The following is a 25,101-nucleotide window of genomic DNA, read 5'->3' as shown; positions in this document are numbered from 1 at the left end:
CTTATCCGAGGTCGGGTCGCGGGGGCAGCAGCCTAAGCAGGGAAGCCCAGACTTCCCTCTCCCCAGATACATGATTAATGCAATATTTTTGGTGATTAATCACATGCGTTAACTCTTTATTTTGACAGCCCTAATGAATATATTAATTGCATTAAATTGATATTAAATGTGACATAATACAATACATAGTCCGTCCAATCTGATTGCTTATCTTTTATATCTTTGCTGTAAATTTTTGTAAATTCTATTTATTTCCTTTATTCTTGGTGTGCAAGTAGACTCATACAATGTAGTTATCATTTGATCAAAAAACAACATAAATATTGCAACACAATTATTACAAAAGGCCAAAATTATTTTTGAAAAATGTATATCTGTTGAAAGTTTTGCACAAAATAATAATACTAATGGGAACCCACGCAGTCACGGGGAGAACATGCAAACTCCGCACAGAAAGATCCTGAGCCCGGGATTGAACTCAGGACCTTTGTATTGTGAGGCACATGTACTAACCCCTGTTCCACCGTGCTGCCCTTGATTAAAACCGATTAGAAAAAAGCTTTAATTTAATTATGTTGCTTCGATTAATTGTTTAATGAGTGTAATACTAATAAATTTGATGAAATCCAGACTGCATGGAGTGCCCCGGAACTTTAAATATGTGGACATCATTTCTGCACCGTGGCTGCAATAGGCGCACATGGGAGTGGTGGTGTGCTGTGATCTTTGAGGCAGAGGTTTTTATTATAAAAAATGTATTTTACTATTAATCACCCATGTTAAAAGTGCAATTTAAATGTCGATGATGTGCATTTATTAGAAAAAAAATTATTTCCCCAAAATAAGCAGAGGCTATGAAGTAGAGTTGGGAATCTTTGGGCACCTCAACAATCCGATTACGATTACAATTCAGGAGATACAATTTGAATAAAAATGTGATTATTGATGCAGCTTTAAAAAAAAATTATGTCACTAAATAAGCATTTATCACTTGCAACTTTAAATTACAGTGCATTTGTAATAATAAACAGTTAAATTATTTCCCACATTTATTAAATTAATGGAAATGTGTGCAAAACTGGAGCATAAGTGCCCTAAAAATAAAGAAGCTGGTCGGATCTCTCGGTGAGTTGACTCGCTGCAGTCAGACAAATTTTAGAACTGTCTGCATTACTTTACAATACAATACAGCTATCAATTTATTGTAAATTGATAGCTGCAGCCCAAGGTGTACAACAACATCCAACTAATGAGGCACCTTGCTGTTTTGATCCAGTGCAATGAATGAAACGCCCACAACCTCTAAGAACATGTCTAAACCTGTGTGCTTTTGTCCATATGTGTGTCGTATGTGTCCGTGAGCGTGTAATGTTTGTTGTTGAAGCATTCCAGAAGTCAACATACCAGTATAGACTGGTGCCTAAAGGGAAGGGCCCACACACACTCTCACTATCAGACAGTGCTGTACATTCTGGTCATTCCTTCTTCCACGGGCTCCTCGTTGATACATGTTCTCAACTGTCCCTTTTAAATCCCATTGAAGTCACATCAGGACTTTTTTTTTTCAATTAGCGCAACATAGTGTTATAATTATACCACTAGTGATGAAAATTGTGAAAAACTGTAAAAAACTAAAATGCTTAATTTACTGGCTACCATACTATTTTGTATGTTTATGATTATTATTTTTTATCTCCAAAGCCGTATGTAGATTGCATGTTGTAGATGACATAAAGGTAGGTAGGTAGGTTACGTAAAAAAAAGCTGTGTCACTTGGATTGAGGGATGGCTACTGCAGTGTGACAAATGTGGGTGGGGAGGGGTTTAGTAAAAAGTGACTTAGTCATTATTATTGCCAACAAAAAGAGGAAGAGACGGTGGAAACCCCTGTTCATTTAGGAGCCACTGTTGGTTTTAGGAAGAGGCCCCGCATAGGCCTTGTCCTATCATCTCCGCATTGATTCGCATGCATTTGCATGGTAGGGCAAAAAACACAGTTAACAGTTGAGCAGGTTTGCAAAAAAGGCCCAGCACCAATGCGGCTTGTTGGTTTTTGCTTGCTGCCTGAATTTGCTCTGCCAAGCGAGTTGCAGATGAGTTTGGATGAGAGCAGCAGGGGAAGGGGAGGCAAATGCCACGCTTCACTTCATGGTACTATGAATTAATTACGTTAATTTTTAATCCCTCTTTTCGAACAAAAATAGCTAGTTTCTAATTTAAAGTGTGTACATCTACTTAAGCGAGTAGTGCTGAGAGCACTGGATTGTCACACGGCCAATTTAGAAGTGGAGCTAGCAAAAAGGATTATCCCAGGGGTCAGGGTTCAATACAAAGCTTGCAAAACATGCGCAGTGCGTGGCTCGCCATTGTTTCAAGTTGCAAGCACATTTCATTGAAATAATTCCAAAAAGTGCTGTCAAAGTGAGGTGCACAATGTGGACAATTAATATTTTCATCGGCTTTGAAGGGTCAGGAACATGGTTTGGCAAGTTTTACTGCCAGCTTTTTCACTTAAAGTCCCAATTAACAACTTTCAGTTTTGGTTGATTTTGGTGGTGCCAGTGGACCAAAGCGGTGGTGTTTTGCCAGACGAAGACCACATTTCTATTAGGAATAGTGCATATAGTACCAAACTGACACGATAATACCACAATGATTCAGTATTGCCTGATCTTTCCACAGTAGGAACCGACATATTTTACTCAAATGTTATATTTGGGGTTTGCAGTCATCACATTGCCTTTTCTTTTTACTTTTGAGTTTGTTGCTTGGCTGGTCGTGTTAATGCGAAACTACCAACTTTTAAGCTGGTGGCTAATTATTGCTACAACGCAAATTTCCGTGGTCGCATTATCATTTTGATTTGAGCATCGAAAGTCACTTACTAGTTTAACAGGAACAGAGCCAAGGCAGCGTTGGTCTAAAATCCCTTGTCTTTGAGCTCAATTGAAAGCCAGACGACTGTTGGTCCTTGATTGTCCCTCCCTTTTACTTTTTTTGTCTCCTCAGACAAAACCTTAAATTTATTTGGTTGTTTTGGAGCTTCTTCATTTAGTTTTATGGCGGCAAGCCTTCTGTCTTTTTAACGAATGGAGAAAGGGGGAGTGACATATACCGTAATGCAAGTCAGAACATTTGCACCTACTCAGTGGCCTAGTGGTTAGAGTGTCCGCCCTGAGATCGGTAGGTTGTGAGTCATACCAAAGACTATAAAAATGGTACCCATTACTTCCCTGCTTGACACTCAGCATCAAGGGTTGGAATTGGGGGTTAAATCACCAAAAATGATTCTTGGGCGCGGCCACTGCTGCTGCCCACTGCTCCCCTCATCTCCCAGGGTTTGGAACAAGGGGATGGGTCAAATGCAGAGGACGCATTTCACCACACCCAGTGTGTGTGTGACAATCACTGGTACTTTAACTTTAACTCTAATTTGTTGTGCGGCAGGGTTCCTGCCAACCTCCTCAATGTTGCTAAATGCCAGTAAAAGCGATACAGACCCCCTCAGGCTATGACAGAGGTGTCATTCAACTAGTTGTAAATCCATGTATCATCCCAAAAGTTATGAAAATATTTTATGAAGGTTGAAAAGTTACTTAGTGCTGCTTTAAAGGGGAACTGCACTTTTTTTTTGAATGTTGCCTTATGTTCACAGGCCTTATCTAAGACAAGCACACATATGTTTTTCTATTTTTAATGCATTCTAAATAGTAAATAAATGCGATCAAAAGTCCGCTTACAATGGAGCCTATGGGGATCATGTTATGATGTCATGATATGCCTATAAAGCGATTTAAAAACGTCCAAACACCTCCATTAAGGTTTTATATACACACTGTAAGTACTGTATGTATGTAGTAACAAGCACATTCATTATAACATGTAATAGTTACATATTTTGATAATTTTTAGCATACATGATGCATTAGTTTCAAAAACACATTTGCTTTTTTTTCCAACAACATCACTGATTATTACTCACTGCAGACTTCATTAGAGCCAACAAACATGATAAAACATCAGTTACTGTGCAACGTCTGCTGTCATTCAATGTCGATTGATAGAATCTTGTTATATTCCCGTTTAGATAAAGAGTGACTCATAAATATATACAAAGGAGGTGAAACCAAGTGCAGACCAAGCGGCTTGGATGCCACAGTTGGCAACTTTGTCAGGTTATGTCCTCATCTGTCCAGGTGAGAGACATTATTTATGATATAGAATAAACTCCACCAGCTCAGAAGCGATGCAGCAGTTAACCAGTCGATGATGAACAAGCGTTATATATATATATATATATATATATATATATATATATATATATATATATATATATATATATATATATATATATATATATATATATATATATATATATATATATATATATATATATATATATTATAAATAGTTTGTTAGCGCTTATAATAACAATATGATTAATACTTGGTTAATATTCAGGTCACAAAATGTAAATGTAGTATTGTTGGCACTTTTTAGATGTTTTTTTAGAGGGCTTTATGGACGGAAGCAAAGACCTCCCTTTGCCTCCGTTGTAAGCTGACTTTTATTTACGTTTATTTGCGAGTTAGAATGCAAAAAATACATGCCTTTTCTTGGTTCTCATAATGATTGTGAACGATAGGCAAAATTCCCAAAAAAGTGCAGTTTCCCTTTAAATACTTAATATGTGTGCGATACTGTGCTTTGTGCTTACAGTGGTACCTTTACTTAAGAGGGTTTTAAGATAAGAGTTGTCTCTTGACTAATTGTAATGTTTTATGTTGCAAGAAAAACATTTTAGATACAAGCATCCCTGCCATTAGTTGGTGGGGAACCCTGTAAAAAGAAGTTGTTTCCAACCATTGGAACGAAGAAGGTGAGTGTTAAGGACAATACTAAGAAGAAGAAGCGACGTTGATTTGAGATACAAGTGTTTTGAGTTAAGAGCTCCAATTAAGCTCGTAAATTGAGCCAGGGGCAGAACTTTAGGGGGTCCCTGGGAGCCTGGATTAGAGCAGGTACATGGCGAAGCTGGGCCCCTCACCTGGCTGCGGGCTGGGTAAAAAAAAGCGCATTACTGTTGTCTATCCAAAAACATTATATAGAATGTAATTTGTGATAAAGTGATGCACAATTTATTGTGTTGATTTCATTGTATTCAGTTACCAAAAACAATACATTATTTACCATATAATTAAACGCTACTGAATGTGGTCCCATGATGAGGATGATGCCGCTTATAAACTCCAGGTATTAGAGCTGTTGGCGATAAATTGGGGGTGTTTAATTTGCCTTGTCTGACATGTCTTTTCCATAGCCTGCTTCCCTTCTTTACTCCCGCCCTTAGCATTACTCCAGTGAAGACATGGAAAGTCATTAACAAGTGCCCCCTTTGTTGCCGAACAAACACAGATGGTATTTGGCTCATGCATGGGGGATTAGCTGAACCTTGTGCAAGCCAGGGAATCAGGCAACCCCTTTACAAAGAGCTCCAAGCCTACGTGGGTGTCACCTATAAATTGGGGTTTGGACATGGTGTGACACATCTCTGGGGAGTGTACACACGGCATAAGAGCACCAATCTCCTAGGGTTAGAAGTTTGGTGTATGCATTGGAAAATGGTTGGAAACCGTAGAAAAGCTGCAGACACAACAGGATGTGACTTTGACGTGCCACGGGACGAAGCAGGGACACACACGTCCCAAGTGAAAACCCCCCCACCGAAATTAAGTTCTGTGGGGGCGTGCAGGACTGCAGGGAGGGGGGCTGGATGGAGAACAAACTCCTATTTGTTCTCCAGGCGGTGTTGACTGCGGCACTGACAAGGGGAGTGACCTTCCACTTTGTTTAAACAAGAGGTTAAAGGTAGGGCCGTGCCCCAGTGCATTGTGTGCCTTGTAGTGTTTGGTGGCACATTCAGAGCACTAAAATGCTTTGACTTCACAATAAAGTCAAATACCTGCAAACATGCTAAGATGGTTGGTTGCCGAATAAATGTACACTATATGGGCAAAAGGGATAGTTGACTTCCCGTTTGCAGCTGTAACAGCTTCCACTATGGGAAGACGTATGTTACATTCTAGAGTTTGTAATAGGTATTTTTTGCATTTTACCTCGCGATGTCCCGATCATGATCATTGGTGCCAATATTTCCCTTTATTAACTGATTGGCGATCGGCAGATGAGCTTGCGTGTCTTGTCAGAACACCGGCTCGAATTCGAGAGCAAGTTGCAACAAATGCGTCTTCTATCCACAGTAAGCAGCCACTTCTAAGATATTAATCCTCACTACTATAGTTTCTTTCAAGTAACATTATCACTGGAGGAACATGAACACACACTTACCAAGCAAGACAACACAATAAGCTAACTGCTAAAGCCTCAATGTAAAGTAGGGGTGATGATCCATATGCTGGTACTATAGATACCTAGGGCCTGTTTTACTAAACGTTTGCAAGAACTAAAACACGTATAAACTTGATAGCACACACAAAGCCGATCTACTAAACGTGTGCAAAGTGGATTTTGTTTCTTAAGTGAGCAATCAGGTTAGGCGTGCAAACCATTTTGCATCCCTGTCTTCATTAATATGCTGAATATATGCTGCTCAAAACACCCACAATACAAGGAGGAGAACATGGAAACATAATCATTTAGCACTCACAATGTGATTAATGAACACTCAACACCGTTTTGGGAGCTCTATTTTGCGTTTTACTTAGCACATTAGAAAAGGACGTGCAATCTGACACAGTTCCACACAAGGAGTGCCCGCGCTGCAAAGACACACGATGGAGAGAGAATCCTTCGTCCTATGTTTACGTGTCAACATATTTGGATGGTCAGAAAAAAATGATTAGTCACATCGTCTAGGTTAGGCTAGGTTAAGTTTATTTCGAACGTGTATAAAGTTTCAGTATGATACATCACATATTATACACAGTTGTTTTTTTTGTCCTTATGACATGTCCAAAAAGGAGTAGGAAGAAGCAATGCTTATTCAACTCTACCCCCTTTCTACTTCACAGTAGTTACTAACAAATATATTCACTTCCTGTTCTCAATTTGTAAACAATTCACATCCATGAATTCTTAACACAACAGTTCTCTTCATGAATAGCTAAGTCAGTTATGATTCACCCAATGAAATTAAATGACAGTTATATCATTTTCAATAAGTTCAAGAAATGTGTCATAATTGTTCTTCTTTGTACTTTGTAAACACTTGTAGTTTGAACAGTGTCTTAAATTGGATCATATTAGTACATTGTTTGACTTCTTTACTTAATCCATTCCATACTTTAATTCCACATACAGATACCGTATTTCCTTGAATTGGCGCAGGGAATATAGTATTCACACGTCTAGAATTACTGCCGGGTCAAACTCGTTTCTCAAAATAGTTAACGCATGCTTGGCCTTATCGCCGGTTTATTATTGAAGCCGGATCAAATTCGTTTTGCAAAATATTAATTTTATTATCGCATGTCTATAATTTTCACCGGGTCAAACTCGTTTCGCAAAATATTTAGCATATGGCTAGAACTTCCACCGGGTCAAATTCGTTACGTCACGAGTGACGCATCTGTCCTCATTTTCAAAATGGAGGAAGCTGAATTCAGTAGTTTACAATCGCACAAAGGAAAAAAGATAAAGAGCTATTCAGTAGGATTTAAGGTCCAAGCTATTGAATACCGGCACAGTATGTTAAAGAGAACAGTAAGCATCTATGTTTTATTAATATACCGTAGCTGCGTGGGTGAAATACTGTATAAGTCATTAAATGACTCCCGCCTCCTGGTGGTAGAGGGCGCTGCCGCGCTAGTGATCCTTCTTGCGACTTCCGGTACTGCAGAAGAAGTGAACACACGCAACAAGAGATTTTTTTTTTTTTAACAAGGAGGATTACATACCGGTATCTAAAATAAAACAGTTTTCTAAACTGGACTTTCAATGGAAGCAGGAGGTAATAATTAAAGGAATATCTCCATCGAGACAGAGACTTTTAAAACGGAAAAAAGAAAATAATGAAGACTTCTATAAACAAGTTATCGATGCTTTTGGTCAGAAGGAGCTGCAAATGGACTCCATTTATAAGTACAGGTAAGACCATAATAATGTTTTTTTTAATTAAATGTGCTTTTCATGATGGTATGCTTACATCACACTCAAAGCGCACGCCTAAATTTTATGGATTCCTTTTGGTAAACGCCGGAGTGAGAAGAGGTTTTAAAATAATTACCGCATGCACGGCCATCCCGCCGGTTTCCGGTAAACGCAGGAGTGACAGGAGGTTTTAAATTAATTAACGCCCCTGCGGCTATTCAAGGAAATACGGTATGCTAAAAGTTTTAAGTGTTCTACGTGCATACACATGTTTTAAGTTATATTTCCCTTCTTTTGTTGAGAAAAATTGTTGTACATTCTTGGGTAGCAGGTTTGCTTTGTACATCATTTTAGCTGTTTGCAAATGCACCAAGTCATTGAATTTCAATTTTTTTGGATTCAATAAATAAAGGTGTTGTATGTTTTCTATATCCAATTATATCCATTATGTATTGGTGTCATTTAATATTGTTTTGATGGCGTTCGTTTTTTGACATATAATATATATTACTAACATATTTCCTATATGATAAAAACTTCTTGAAGCATGCATTTTTTGCGTCGTGAACACAGTGGTGCAGCCTTCCTCCCATGCACCTTAAGCTGTAAAAAAAGAGTAATGTCATTGTCAATGTAGATGCATTGCACAACCGCTGATAAAATGCCCATAAAAAGTGGCACATGTCTTACGCATGTTTGAAAACATATCAAAACGCCACAGGTAGGAGCATGATCACATGAATGTGTAGTAAATGAGAGTGTCTCTGTGGTGATGCCACGTATTGTACATGCAAAATCCTCCCCATGCACCACTTTTCAATTGCACACAGTGTTAGTAGACCACATGCAACACGTCCACTAATAGTACACACTCTTTTATATATTGAACTCGCTGTTTAGTGTGAGGTCTTTGGATCTTACTAAATCGGGCTCTTTGTGTATTTGGATCAAACCCATAGAAGGATTGTGAGAAGAAAAACAAATTTAAAATAGAGAAACATTGTTTGGTCTGGAGTGGGAAGCACCTGCAGGTTCACGTAGTCCATGGATTTTGTGTTTCTGTGTGTGAGTGTGTGTGTATGCATGTGTGTTTGTGCATGTCTCACTCTCGAGAGAGTATTTAAGAATGTGTGCATGCAATGTGTGTCAGGCGCTAATAAGGCTTATAACACAAAAGTAAACCCACACACACACTGACTCAGAGTATGCTAATCATTTACCTCCAGCGGCTGTATCCTCTAACCACTATAATGCATGTGCACGTCGGAGCACACGCACTTCACAAATAGAAATGCTTTACTAAGGCATGTCTGAATTTGCTCACGTGCAATCAGATTCCCCGTGATGAGAAAAGCAGATTATTTTATCTCCTCGAATTCTCGGCCCAGATTGATAACAGGAAGTCAGACAACGTCCACAAAAGCATTTCCCTGTAATCTGTTGTAAAAATCAGTATGTCTTCACAAGCGGTATGTTTACTACTGCTTATCGCGTTATCCTCGTACCAGATGTCCGACCTAACGTGACAACGATAACCAAAAACAGAAGCTCCGAAGTATGTGTTTTGGAGTTGGCGGGAAAAAAAGACAAAAGTGCCACAACTTCAAATGTGTGTGTGCTCAAGGCAAAAAAACAAACACTTTATGACGTTTAAAGTGCATGTTTGCCTCAAATCCTGTTAAAATTTGACTGTGGGAGCTGCGAATGTGCACATCAACATGACAATGTGCTTGTTTGACTGATGTTTCCCCTTCCGAGGTTCACTGGATTTCTCAGGATTGTGCTGTTTGTGTGTGTGTGTGTGTGTGTGTGTGTGTGTGTGTGCGTGTGTGCGTGCGTGCGTGCGTGCGTGCGTGCGTGCGTGCGTGCGTGCGTGCGTGCGTGCGTGCGTGCGTGCGTGTGTGTGTTATTGCTGTGTTGATAACAAATACCACACTTTGTACAGTACTTATTACCTCTGCCAAGGAGCTGGTGTTCCCACTTGTGCGGTTTGATTATTTACTAAAAAAACAAGACTTTGTTAAATTAATATGGGTTATTGTAAAGCTAAAAAAAACAACTTACATTTCTGTCCTTTAAATCTGATCAAACGCATATTGAACTACTCAAAACGTGTATTGGCGCATCTCAGGTAACTTTTCTTTTTTTTTTTACCAGGCTCCCAGCCAAAGATAACTCTTTTCAGTAACATAATATTTTTTGCCTATTCCTAGCAAATACATGAAATATTGCAACCTGTTATTTATGTTAATAGCATTTTGACACTATGTACTTTACAGTGATTCAACTAGGAATATTTTTGGTAACAGGACTGTGCTGAGATTTTACCCCACCCTCCAATCATTGTATCAGCAAATATCCTCAAAGATACAGAAAAAATAAAGGAGTTAACCTACTTTTGGCTTTCCCATGGCCTGCAGAAAATTTGAATGATGCAACTTCCTGTGCACCAGGTGACTTGCAGAATATTTGGGTAACAGTACTGAGTGAAAACTCCCCAAAAATTTCAGAATTTTAACAAAATTGTTTTTTTTTTAAGAAATAAACCTAAAGTATAATTGGAGTAAAAGGTAACACAGATACAATATGTAAATAATATATATATTTTTTTTTAAGGATTTCAATGATTTTATTTTAAAGGCCTACTGAAACCCACTACTACCGACCACGCAGTCTGATAGTTTATATATCAATGATGAAATCTTAACATTGCGACACATGCCAATACGGCCGGGTTAACTTATAAAGTGCAATTTTAAATTTCCCGGCAAACTTCCGGCTGAAAACGTTTCGATATGATGACGTTTGCGCGTGACGTCAACGGTTGAAGCGGAAGTATTCGGAGCCCATTGAATCCAATACAAAAAGCTCTGTTTTCATCTCAAAATTCCACAGTATTCTGGACATCTGTGTTGGTGAATCTTTTGCAATTTGTTTAATGAACAATGGAGACTGCAAAGAAGAAAGTTGTAAGTGGGATCGGTGTATTAGCGGCGGACTACAGCAACACAACCAGGAGGACTTTGAGATGGATAGCAGACGCGCTAGCCGCCGACCTCACCTTGACTTCCTCCGTCTCCGGGCCGCCGACCGCATCGGTGATTGGGTAAAGTCCTTCGTCGTACCGTCGATCGCTGGAACGCAGGTGAGCACGGGTCGTGATGAGCAGATGAGAGCTGGCGTAGGTGCAGAGCTAATGTTTTTAGCATAGCTCTGTCGAGGTTCCGTAGCTAAGTTAGCTTCAATGGCGTCGTTAGCAACAGCATTACTAAGCTTCGCCAAGCTGGAAAGCATTAACCGTGTAGTTACATGTCCAGAGTTTGGTAGTATTGTTGATCTTCTGTCTATCCTTCCAGTCAGGGACTTATTTGTTTTGTTTCTATATGCAGTTAAGCCCGATGCTATCACGTTAGCTCAGTAGCTAAAGTGTTTCACCGTTGTATTGTCGTGGAGATAAAAGTCACTGTGAATGTCCATTTCGCGTTCTCGACTCTCATTTTCAAGAGGATATAGTATCCGAGGTGGTTTAAAATACAAATAAGTGATCCACAATAGAAAAAGGAGAGAGTGTGGAATCCAATGAACCCTTGTACCTAAGTTACGGTCAGAGCGAAAAAAGATACGTTCTGCACTGCACGCTAGTCCTTCACTTTCACGTTCCTCATCCACGAATCTTGCATCCTCGCTCAAATTAATGGGGTAATCGTCGCTTTCTCGGTCCGAATCTCTCTCGCTGCATTGAAAACAATAGGAAAATGTGAGCAGCCCTTCCTCCGGTGTCGTCACGCTACTTCCGGTAGGGGCAAGGCTTTTTTTATCAGAGACCAAAAGTTGCGAACTTTGTCGTCGTTGTTCTATACTAAATCCTTTCAGCAAAAATATGGCAATATCGCAAAATGATCAAGTATGACACATAGAATGGATCTGCTATCCCCGTTTAAATAAAAAAAAATTCATTTCAGTAGGCCTTTAAGTCTAAATTAAAACTAACAGCAAATGCTATTTTTTTCAGTTCAACATAGTTTAAATTAATATTTTAAATCATATTTATTAAATCAGAAACCAGATTAATATTCAGGACACTATGCTTACTAAAAACTGTATTTTACAAGTTAATTTTATCATGTATTCTACATTTTATTTAATGGGGACGCAAATGGCACCGATTTGGTGGAAAGGTTCCTTTGCTGAACTTGTAGAACTCGATCCAATGAGGAAGACATTTAAATAAAGTTTAACCACATTTCTCAACAACCTGGGGATAGGTTGATTGGCAACACTAAATTGGCCCTAGTGTGTGAATGTGAGTGTGAATGTTGTCTGTATAGACCAGGGGTGGGCAATTCATTTTTATCGGGGGCCGCATGAGCAACCCGAGCACTGCTGGAGGGCCACACCGACAATATTTCAATTAAATTTTGCTCAAATTATTTTTGATATACCGTAAGATAAATAATAATAATAATAATAATAATTTAATTTAACCTAACTTAACTTTATACAAAAGCAGATTGCTTTTGATGGTTTTATTTTTAACAGTGTCTTACACAACACTTCCTGATGTATAATACAATGCAAAAATGTCAATTTCTGTCACTTTATCCTGCATCCTCTTTAAAAGTCCAACATTTTTCCCCGTCAGATTTGGACAACCATCTGTTGTCACACCAGCCAGCTTGTCCCATTTCAGTCCTAACATGTCCAAAAACGCATTTACCTATGTGAACAAGTCATTACCTGTGGTTGTCTCTTTAATTGACTGCATGGCTGCCAGCTCCTCCGTGATTTGAAAGCAGTTATCCCACGTAAGAAGATGAGCAGCTTGGCGGTGTCACGTACATCGCAGCTCTCATCCAAAGCCAGCGAAAAACAGTCAAAGTCGGTCGTTCTGTTCTTCAGCTGAAGCTCCAAGTTTCCAGCGATGTTCTCAACCCGCCTCGTTACAGTGCGTCGGGAGAGTGACACGTTGTCAAATGCGCCCCTCTACTCCGGGCATATCAGCGCAACAGAGTCCAATAAGCACTCCTTAATAAACTCTCCGTCAGAAAACGCCTTACTTTTTCTGGCGATTTTGTGAGAAATTACGAAACTTGTCCTGATGGCTGCATCTCTGGGGGTGTGAAATTTGGCAAAAAGTCCTTGTTGGGTTTGCAGTTTTACCATCAATGCACCAGCCTCCCTTGCGCGCGCTTCATCAGACAGATTCCGGTATTTTTCCTCATGCTTCGTCGTGTAGTGGCGATTTAAATTATATTCTTTAAACACAGCAACCTGTGTACCACAAATTAAGCACACAGCTTTACCTTTAATTTCTGTAAAGAAATACTTGGCAGTCCATGTCTTGTTGAAAACACGGCATTCGTCATCAACTTTTCTCTTTTTAGCGTCTCGGGGGTACCGTGCATCACTTGTCGCTGTGCACCTTCACTCACAGGTTACACACGGACATACGCCCATAAATAATACTTTTCAAAATAAAAGCAGCACAGTTGTATTGCACGCACGACATAGATGTTTTTTAAAATGTATTTTGTAATTTGTGATTGCCGCTGTTCACATTAACTCACAATCGCGCACAAGCATAGTCCACACGGAAGTAATACAAATAACGCTTTTCAAAACAAAAGCAGCACCGTTGTATCACACACTCGGCATAGATACTTTTTAAAATGTATTTCGTAATTTACGGGCCGTAGAATGCCCATGTCTGGTATAGACAGACAGTGTTAGTGTTGGCCCTGCAATGAGGTGGCGACTTGTCCAGGGTGTACCCCGCCTACTGCCCGAATGCAGCTGAGATAGGCTCCAGCACAAGCGGGTTATTATTTTAGCTTTTAATTAGGGCTGCAGCTATCGATTATTTTAGTAATCGAGTAATTAGTCTGTTTGATTAATTGAGTAATCAAATAAAACAAACTTGATATCTTCAATGCATAATTTAGGGAAAATGGTTAAAATAAACGTTAGTTTTTTTTCTACCTGCGATACCCTTTATTCTTTTTTCTAATAAATGCACATCATTAACATTGAAACTGCACTTTTAACATTTATGCATTAAAGGCCTACTGAAACCCACTACTACCGACCACGCAGTCTGATAGTTTATATATCAATGATGAAATCTTAACATTATAACACATGCCAATACGGCCGGGTTAACTTATAAAGTGACATTTTAAATTTGCCGCTAAACTTCCGGTTCGAAACGCCTCTGAGGATGACGTATGCGTGTGACGTAGCCCGGCGAACACGGGTATGCCTTCCACATTGAAGCCGATATGAAAAAGCTCTGTTTTCATTTCATAATTCCACAGTATTCTGGACATCTGTGTTCGTGAATCTGTTTCAATCATGTTCATTGCATTATGGAGAAGGAAGCCAAGCAAGCAAAGAAGAAAGTTGTCGGTGCGAAATGGACGTATTTTTCGAACGTAGTCAGCCACAACAGTACACAGCCGGCGCTTCTTTGTTTACATTCCCGAAAGATGCAGTCAAGATGGAAGAACTCGGATAACAGAGACTCTAACCAGGAGGACTTTTGATTTGGATACACAGACGCCTGTAGAGAACTGGGACAACACAGACTCTTACCAGGATTACTTTGATTTGGATGACAAAGACGCAGACGTGCTACTGTGAGTATGCAGCTTTGGCTTTTTTTTGCGTATGTACGTAACTTTTTTAAAATATATAAGCTTTATGAACCTTGGGTTAGGTGAACGGTCTTTTGGGCTGAGTGATTGTGTGTGTTGATCATGTGTTTGAATTGTATTGGCGTGTTCTATGGAGCTAGGAGCTAGCAGAGGAGCTAGGAGCTAGCATAACACGTACCGTACCGTAAGTGCGCGTCACGTACGTAACTTTTTAAAAATATATAAGCTTTATGAACCTTGGGTTAGGTGAACGGTCTTTTGGGCTGAGTGATTGTGTGTGTTGATCATGTGTTTGAATTGTATTGGCGTGTTCTATGGAGCTAGGAGCTAGCAGAGGAGCTAGGAGCTAGCATAACAAACACGCAGGTGTTATTATGCAGGATTAATTTGTGGCATATTAAATACAAGCCTGGTTGTGTTGTGGCTAATAGAGTATATATATGTCTTGTGTTTATTTACTGTTGTAGTCATTCCCAGCTGAATATCAGGTACCGTGAGTATGCAGCCTTGGCTGCTAAACATTCGATAACTTGACCGTATGTGCGCGTCACGTACGTAACTTTTTAAAAATATATAAGCTTTATGAACCTTGGGTTAGGTAAACGGTCTTTTGGGCTGAGTGATTGTGTGTGTTGATCAGGTGTTTGAATTGTATTGGCGTGTTCTATGGAGCTAGGAGCTAGCAGAGGAGCTAGGAGCTAGCATAACAAACACGCAGGTGTTTTTATGCAGGATTAATTTGTGGCATATTAAATATAAGCCTGGTTGTGTTGTGGCTAATAGAGTATATATACGTCTTGTGTTTATTTACTGTTGTAGTCATTCCCAGCTGAATATCAGGTCACCCCCGGCTCTCACAGCATCTTCCCTATCTGAATAGCTTCAACTCCCCACTAGTCCTTCACTTGCACTTTACTCATCCACAAATCTTTCATCCTCGCTCAAATTAATGGGGAAATTGTCGCTTTCTCGGTCCGAATCTCTCTCACTTCATGCGGCCATCATCGTAAACAATAGGGAACTTTGCGTATATGTTCAACTGACTACGTCACGCTACTTCCGGTAGGTGCAAGCCTTTTTTTTATCAGATACCAAAAGTTGCAATCTTTATCGTCGTTGTTCTATACTAAATCCTTTCAGCAAAAATATGGCAATATCGCGAAATGATCAAGTATGACACATAGAATAGATCTGCTATCCCCGTTTAAATAAAAAAAATTCATTTCAGTAGGCCTTTAATAAACACTTGCACACCAGCGCTTTCACATGTAGCGGCCTTTCAGAAACTACATTTGCATATTTAATGTTCCAGGCACTTTGCGGCCAAGATTATATTAATTTTTATTAGTTATAAGCGGTAGAAAATGGATGGATGGATGGATGGATAGTTACCCTACACTTATTAAACAATTAATCAAATCCCCGTACTATAAATATATATATTTTTTTTTTAATAATCAATTCATTGTTGCAGGCCTATTTGTAATCGCCATTGTTAGTTGATTGACTTAAATAAATATAAATGTTATGGGCTATTTTTAGTCTTTATGTGTGTGAGTCTGTGCATGCTGTTACTGATTAGAATCCAAACACTTGTGATACTTTGGAGCTTTACAGTGAGATAAATGTAGAGCCTTCTTTCCCTATCTAATCCTATATTGTCAAGCTCTTTGCATCCTCCTCCTAATTGGAAGAGCAGGGAAAGGTTATGCTATTTCTTTATTATTTTATCTTATATTGCGCACTTTTCATCTTGGCGTTTACCGTTGTGAGGACCCCCAGGAGTACACTGAACAGTGTTAACCCCTCAGGCTCCTCCAAAGAGCATAGCTGGGACTTAATGGGATTAAAAAGTGGCTGTTAAATTGTGCCCTTCATTCTACTAACTGAGCTGGAGTGATATGATTGGATTTATGGCGTACTTTGCTGTAAATAGAAGGCAAGACGATAATACTTCGGTAAGTAGGAGTGAAAAGTTGCGGCAGTGATAAACTTAGAACTTCCTATATCCGTCCTTCTAAGTAGACAACAGGAACTTTGGGAATAATACAAGCACTAAGTTGACCTGATTCATGTCCTTCCTGTCTTTGACGTTGGTCACTAGGCAACCATCGCTTTGGAATTCCAGTTTATTAATCTTAATTATGTTTAAATCTCGCAAGATCGTCACATTTTTCATTATACTTAAGCAATGAATCATATACATTTGTGGTGGCCGTACTTGTAACAATTTCTAATCGATTAAAAAAATACAAAAAATATAACTAAAATAAATAAATAAATACATATATATATATTTATTTTGTATTTTTATTTTTTATTTTTTTATTTTTTTACATTTATATATTTTTTGTCTTGTCCAGCCACTCAGGCAAATCACATTGCTGATGTAGATGCCTATATCTGCTGTACAGATTTACTTTAGAAAAGAGAAGTGTGGGATACTTCTCTTGTTGCTTAATTTGTATTTGACTTTATTAAATGTTTGGGTTAAAATGTATTAAACAAAACAAAACAAAGTTTCTTTTAAATAATTTATAAATTCATCAGAGCTGTTATCTGCTTTATTTAGGAATGTAGTTAATAATAGAACTGGCACCCAATGTTATTAAAAGGTGATTTTGAATCGAGAATCAATTCTGAATCAAATCGTTACCCCCAAGAATCGAATCGAATTGTGTGGTACCCAAAGATTCTCAGCCCTAATATATATGTAGTTCCCATACTATTTATTTTTGTAATGTTTTTGACAAGTATGATCCAGATCCCAAAATGTAATGTGCCCACATTGGGCCAAGCCACAGTCCCCAACAATACATCAAATCAAATCAAACTTTATTTATAGAACACTTTTCATACACAGGCAAGTGGCAACCCAAAGTGCTGCACAGAAAAAGAAAAAAGTCAAACAGATGCTTATACCCTTCCTTTTCATTTTATTTGATTGTTAACACTAAAACATATTTCACAGATAAACCTATTTAAAAAACTATTTAGACCAGGTTTATTCAACTAAATTGTTTGGGGGGCCACATTCCCAGATAGCTGGACCGTGGGGTCGGACTTATTTTTTATACTCCAGAGAACCAGCAGCCTCTACAGGAGACATTTGATTTTGGTCTCTGTATTGTGTCAGAGTTACAGGAGTGCTCTACTGTTTTTAAAGGACCTTCTGCAAAAAAGCTAGTAGTCAAAGATCATCTCTATGTCACAACTCTAGTGTTTTTAAGAGTCTGCTGCAAGAATGTGAGCCTCTCACAAGGTTTTTGAACTGAACTCACGGGCTACCAGTTGAATAACCCAAATGATAAAAAAGAGAGGACCTAAAATGGAACCTTGAAGAATACCACTATTATAACTACATAAGTTGAACAAATGACTACTGACTGAATCTGAAGTAAACATCTTAGTTACATAAATCCCCTTTGTTATGTTATGTTATGTTATGTTATGTTATGTTATGTTATGTTATGTTATGTTATGTTATGTTATGTTATGTTATGTTATGTTATGTTATGTTATGGCAAAAAGGAGAGGACTTAAAGGGGTGCCTTGCGGAACGCCTCAGTTATGTAAATCCCAAGTTTGGACCCCAGTGTTCTTTGTTTGCTGGCAATGTTAAAATGGCAATGAAATGATCTGCCAACGTGTTTACAGTGGTCCAAGTTCCTCTATACAACAGGAGCACGCCAGTGTTTTTAGGAATTTGCTGCAAAAATGTTTGTCTCCCAAGTTTTGAACTAAACTCGGGGGCTGGTTTGGTGTCATTCCGGGGACAGATTTGGCACTGGGACCACCAACAGACTTGTTTGAAAACTAATCCAGGCATAAGCAAAAGAGAGACCAAACAGACGGTTAGCACAAAGAGCAGCCTTTATTATTCTAGTACTTATCCTTTCGTCTTCACCTTCGATAAATACTTCATGGGCTTTATGGAGACAGACATTGTTTTTTGTAGTTTCTGGAGGTTTAAGTTAGTACTGTGATACTTTTCGCAGCAGAGTTGCAAAAGGAAACAATATTTAAGATATAAAACTTGATCATAACTCTATTTTGGCCCGAATTTCAGGTGTACTAAAGGACTACCTACGAGAGCTACCCTACCCTCTGATCACTAAGCAGCTGTATGAAGCAGTATTGGACTCCATGGTCACCAGACCTCTGAGGATAGGGGCAGGGGGCTGTGAGAATGACCAGGCCGACTCAGAACACACCGTCAGCTTGCTGGACAACTTGCCTGAGGTGGAGCGGGTGAGTAAGATCCCCTAAATATTCTTGGCCTGCTCTCAATACCTCTTTGTAGATATCGCAGGTGGCTTGGACAGGATTCATTTTGGTTTATAATAGAAATAATGATAATCTATTGAGCTACACCAAACGATTGAGATACAGTTGTACTTCATCTACGAGCTCAATTAGTTTTAGGACCAGTTGTAACACAATACCTTTGTCTCTTTAACATGTAACATGATCTTTGAAATATTTTTGTTAAATAAATAGTGTTTGAAAAGCAATACAATGAAATGTACTACAAACAACTACTGTGGTTTTACACAGTAGGACATGTTTTTATTGGTTTGTTTAATGGTGTCATCCTTCGCACCCATGTTCTCAGTTTTGGTGGTTGGATGGCAGGATTGCCACCTAATAGGTCGCGCCAAACACACATGTATTCATAACGGACTGCCACTGATAATTTAATTTATGTGAAAACTGTGTTTTAGCTAAAAGGCACAATATTAGAACTACCTCTTTGTAAGATTTGCAGTTACATACCACTGTCATCATATAGTGTAAAAACAGCCACATTGTTAAATTGGGTTTTGTAAAAGCATCATTTTAGGTACAACTCTACCATTGGAACTCATAAGATTTTACAGAGTAGTTAAATTTTTTTGCCAAGTAAGTCATATGAAGGCTGGACTAGTTTGAGGTTCTTGACCTAACAACTAACAAATAAGTGTTGTAGGTAATAGAAACTCACCTATTTCATAACAAATCAGACTTACTGTATTTTTTGCACAAGCATGTATTAAAAACATTCATATCAAAGCTTCACGTTTACATTAAACTCTAAACTCAGATAGTAAAATAACCCCATGTTGTGTAACTGGTTTTCCAACATGAAAAAAAAATACTCATGCACAACATGAAATTATTTTTCAAGCTGATATGTATACAGTGGAACTTCGATTTATGAACTTAATTGGTTTTTGAACAGCGTTCGTAAACAAAAAAACATGCATATTCAAGCACCTTTCAGACAATGTAAACATGAATATTGTGTGCCAGCCTTGACAAAGGTTCATATTTTAGTAAACGTTTGTACACTTTGAACACAATATTAAGCTCTATACAGTACTGTATGCAAAATAAACAGAACAATGGAGTGATGGATTAATGTTCTATTTAACAACAAAGTCAAAAAAACAACAGCTAGCTGAACCGTCCTTATTTGACAACACTTACACACACTGTCACTAGCCCTGTGGTGCACTCAGTTGGAAATCACAAAACTCCTTAACTTTAACAGCCTGGTCGCTACAATTATTAGGAATAAAATAAAATCCACTTTACCTTATCCGCTAATCTTCTTGGCGTGCAGTGCAGGGGCGGGGGAATAGTGTCAACAACTCTGTAGATACTTCCTGAATTTTCTTTGAAAGCTATAAAAATTGTGTAAAAAGGCTAAAAAGCACCTAAAGCACAGTAGCTAACAGCAGCCCACAATGGATGTGCTTCCGGACACAAAATGACACGCAACTGGTGGATGATAGCATGTTTTTATTTGGTCTGTTGATCATAAACCAAAAAGTTTGTACAATGAGGGGTTCGTAAATGGAGCGTCCACTGTATCTCAATGTTATTTTCATCCCGACTTGACCACATTTTTAAGAGCCATTTTTGCAGCACAGCAACGCTTTTACTAGGGGAACTCCTGTGACTACTAATCATAATAATGACATGTTTGTACTCGTTTCAGATGACACTGCGGATACTTCTCGACCACCTCAAGTTAGTGGCGTCCCACCAGGAAGTGAACAAGATGACCTGTCAGAACCTGGCGGTGTGTTTCGGCCCTGTGTTGCTCAGCCAGCGCCAGGAGGCGTCCTGTCACAGCAACCGGGTCTTCATCGACTCAGAGGAACTCGCCAGTGCGCTCCACTTTAAAAAGCACATCGAAGTCTTGCACTACTTGCTGCAGCTGTGGCCAGGTAATGATTCCATGGTTCTATGGGTGTGTCTCAAAATAATCTACTGTAACTACATATAAGAACTTTTGATTGCTGAGGATATCCACCACCATTTGACAGCAATCAGCTGCCATCTGTTTCCTCCTCACAGACTAAACTGGCCATAGAGGGCTTCAATATGGCCTACTGTGTTTTTGTACCACCTAGTTTAAGTCAACCATTGGAGGTGGGGCCCCCTTTCCTTTAGAAAACCCACTAAACAAGGGCAGCACAAGCACAACTTAACAGCCGTGGATGCCAGCTGCAGTTTAGTGCGAAAAGTGAAAACGCAGCTAATATGTAACCTCTAATTCAGTGATTCTCAAACTATGGTACGCATACCCCTAGTGGTACGTGGGCCCCATTTAGTGGTACGCCAAATAATCAATTAAATATCAAAATGACGTGACTCGAGCCGTTATCAAAGGTTTATCAGCTTTTTCAATTGAATATTGGAATAATGGAAGACTACTGTAAGCCGCCAAAATAAACAAGACGCAAACAGAACCGTCTTACTCCGTCATTTCTATCACTCAACACCTGTGGGAACCGAATGTTCCCCACATTCTCCGCTTATATCTACACTTTTCCAGCCTCCCAGCTAATCAACATGCAGAAAACATGTAAACAAAGACGAAGATTAGCAGAGAAAGCTGCACATAATAATGATGCTTTCAAGGCCATGGGAAACCACAACATCTGTTAAATGTTGAATATACTACATGTGGAACATAACAGGACTAGTGCGTTACAATATGAATCAATTAGTAAACTATTAAAAACATAAAATACTATCCGAAAAAAATCCTAAAATATTAAATTTACTTGGTAAATAATACCTCTGCCTTGTTTTTAATGAATACTTAGGCCTTCTAAGCTACTGTATTTCAATGTTGGTCATTATAGTGGTACTTGGAGAGTAGGGATGTAACGATATGAACATTTTATATTATGGTAATTGTGACCAAAATTATCACGGTTATCATTATTATCACTGTATTGTTGAATGCGCTCAACAAGTACTTATACACATTCTGAAATCTTTGAACCAGGTTTTAGTAAACATTTTTATAAAATAGATTGACACAGAATACACTTTCATTGGCAGAATAAATATTAGTATTGTTCTGGCTTCTTGGGATCTTTCTGTGTGGAGTTTGCATGTTCTCCCTGTGACTACGTGGGTTCCCTCCGGGTACTCCGGCTTCCTCCCACCTCCAAAGACATGCACCTGGGGATAGGTTGATTGGCAACACTAAATTGGCCCTAGTGTGTAAATGTGAGTGTGAATGTTGTCTGTCTATCTGTGTTGGCCCTGTGATGAGGTGGTGACTTGTCCAGGGTGTACCCCGCCTTCCGCCCGATTGCAGCTAAGATAGGCTCCAGCACCCCCCGCGACCCCGAAAGGGACAAGCGGTAGAAAATGGATGGGTTCTGGCTTCTTAAGGCTCCAGCACCCCCCGCGACCCCGAAAGGGACAAGCGGTAGAAAATGGATGGGTTCTGGCTTCTTAAGAGCCATATTATTTTTATTTCAATGTTAAAATATGTTTATCTTCTTCCGTTTTAATGTGTAAAGGTTTTAGAATGTTTTTAATGATAAATAAAAAACGGGGTTTTGGTGCATCACTTTCGGTTTATATGACGTCACACAAATTATTTTCCTTTTGTCATTATCTCTTTGAATACAGACTACAGAGCGGTCACTCTGTCTAAGACAGACCTGGGCATTGTGCGGCCCGCGGGCCGCATCCGGCCCTTTGTACGTCCCTGTCCGGCCCGCGTGAGGCCAATTATAAATTACAAAATAAATTTTAAAAAGCATCTATTTCGAGTGTGCAATACAACGGTGCTGCTTTTGTTTTGAAAAGCGTTATTTGTATTACTTCCGTGTGGACGTATGCTCGTGCGCGCAGCGGCAATCTCAAATTACAAAATAAATTTAAAAAAACATCTTTGTCGTGCGTGCAATACAACTGTGCTGCTTTTATTTTGAAAAGTGTTATTGTGCGTATGTCCTGTGAGGGAAGGCGCACAGCGACTAAAAAGAGAAAAGTTGATGACGAATGGCGTGTTTTCAACAAGACAAGTAAAGGTAAAGCTGTGTGCTTATTTGTGGTACACACGTTGCTGTGTTTAAAGAATATAGTGTAACGACCTGCTGAAGTAGATGTTGTCTTCTTGAGTTGCGTAAATGAGGAGTGAGGAGACGTGCGTGTGGAAGGAACGAGATATGTTGAGCTGTGTTAGTATAGCTTGCTCAATAAAAGTTTAAAAAGAGCGTCAGACTTGATGTGCACTTCTTCTGGACACTACAATTGGTGGCAGAAGTAAAACTTTGCGCATACTGCACTGTTTGTGTGCTACGTCATCGGGAGGTACGTGCCACGTGAGGAGCTCGCCGCAAAGAGAGAGAGAGAGAGAGAGAGAGAGTGTTTACAGGTGCAGCCACGCTGCTTGCCACGGGGGGAATTCCGCCCTCAATGAAGACTCCCAGGTTTGATGGCAAGGCGAACTGGGAGGCATTTCATCCCACTTCTGACATCAATTGTAGCGTCCAGAAGAAGTGCACACCAAGTCTGATGCACTTTTTAAACTTTTATTGAGCATGCTATACTAACACAGCTCAACTTATCTCGTTCTTTCCAAAAGGAAAACCAATCCTCACTCCTCATTTCCGCAACAGCAACGCTTCCTCCTTCTTCGCCAATCACCTTACAGGCGTGCTACGTTCACAATGTTTTCTTATCTGGTTAAATAAAGGTTTTACAACAAAGAGGATGCAGGATAAAGTGACAGAAATTGAAATTTTTGTATTGTAATATACATCAGGAAGTGTTGTGTAAGAAAGTGTTAAAAATAAAACCATCAAAAGCCATCTGCTTTTGTATAAAGATAAGTTAGGTTAAATGAAAATATTATTATTATTATTATCTATCTTACGGTATATCAAAAATAATTTGAGCAAAATTTAATTGAAATATTGTCAGTGTGGCCCCCCAGCAGTGCTCAGGTTGCTCATGCGGCCCCCGGTAAAAATTAATTGCCCACCCCTGGTCTAAGATAATACTATCTATAGGTTTAATGTGCACAATTGAACAGTTTAATTTCTCAGACAGCAATGTGTTTATACAATTTTATATGTGGTGTATGTCATTGTTACGTTAACGTCTCTCGTATTTGCGTTAGCATTAAAGCTAGCTAATGAGATAGCGCAAGCATGCTTCTCCAGTAAATGAGCAGTATCATCTGTCCATTAATTTATTTAAGTGATATCAATCACACTTTTACGATAATTTTAATTTAAAACGATAATACTAACTGTCGGGATTTGTACCGCGGTTCATCATTATACCATTTTTTATTAGATCCCTACTGGAGAGCCAAGTGCTTTCTGAGGTGGTACTAGGTGAAAAAAGTTTGAGAACCACTGCTCTAATTTATTTATGAGCTGCTTTTATGAAGACTACATTTCGACTGGGGCGGCATGGCTCAGATTGTTGAGCGGTCGTCCAGAAACTTAAGGGTTCCTGGTCTGAATTCAGCTGCCACTACCTTTTTCCCAGTGCCACCCACACTGGTGTGTGAATGTTTGGTAACTTGTACATCCAGTCACTACATCACTGTGGTGACACACGTGGATCTTAATGACGTTCACAAGTGTTAGTAAAACTTCATGTTCCACAATTGTCACACAACCAAGAGCAAAATGCATCGCGGCAAAGTGCGCCTCATTAGTAATGAGCCCCGCCGTCCTTTACGAGTTCCCTGACTAACGTGGGGTAGGCGTGTCTGCAGGCTGGATGGGAGAATATGAATTAGAGAAGCGTGCGTAACTTCAAGTGCACTTAAGTGCAAACAGGAGAATAGGGCCCAAAGTGGTTTCATGGCGCTATCTGCAGAGAGGGGGGAACAAAAGACAAAAGAGCGCTGTAGCTATGAATCCAGCAGAAGATGCTGTTTCACTCTGTAATTCAATGAATATTTTTCAGCAGTATGCCTTGTCAAAGCATGATGTTGTCTAACTGCATACTAAAAGCCTTTGTTTCTTAATGAGTCAAACTGAATTTAAAATCACAATTATAGAGTTTAGAGTGGCACACGTAG

At 39.2% G+C, this 25,101-nt stretch overlaps 1 protein-coding gene across 1 annotated transcript in view; it reads left to right on the top strand.

Annotated features, from left to right (window-relative positions):
• The window catches only part of syde2 (synapse defective 1, Rho GTPase, homolog 2 (C. elegans)), an 83,625-nt gene that overhangs the window by 42,422 nt on the left and 16,102 nt on the right, over window positions 1–25,101 (top strand). The window contains exons 6-7 of the mRNA XM_062028199.1: window positions 18,832–19,013; window positions 20,746–20,977. Of these exons, the coding sequence (XP_061884183.1) occupies window positions 18,832–19,013; window positions 20,746–20,977 (414 nt within the window). The remainder of the gene's footprint in view (window positions 1–18,831; window positions 19,014–20,745; window positions 20,978–25,101) is intronic.

The sequence above is a fragment of the Entelurus aequoreus genome, linkage group LG19, assembly GCF_033978785.1.
Source record: "Entelurus aequoreus isolate RoL-2023_Sb linkage group LG19, RoL_Eaeq_v1.1, whole genome shotgun sequence".
NCBI classification, from domain to species: Eukaryota; Metazoa; Chordata; class Actinopteri; order Syngnathiformes; family Syngnathidae; genus Entelurus; species Entelurus aequoreus.
Note: the sequence above shows the minus strand (reverse complement) of the source record. Positions and strands in the feature narration are given on the sequence as shown.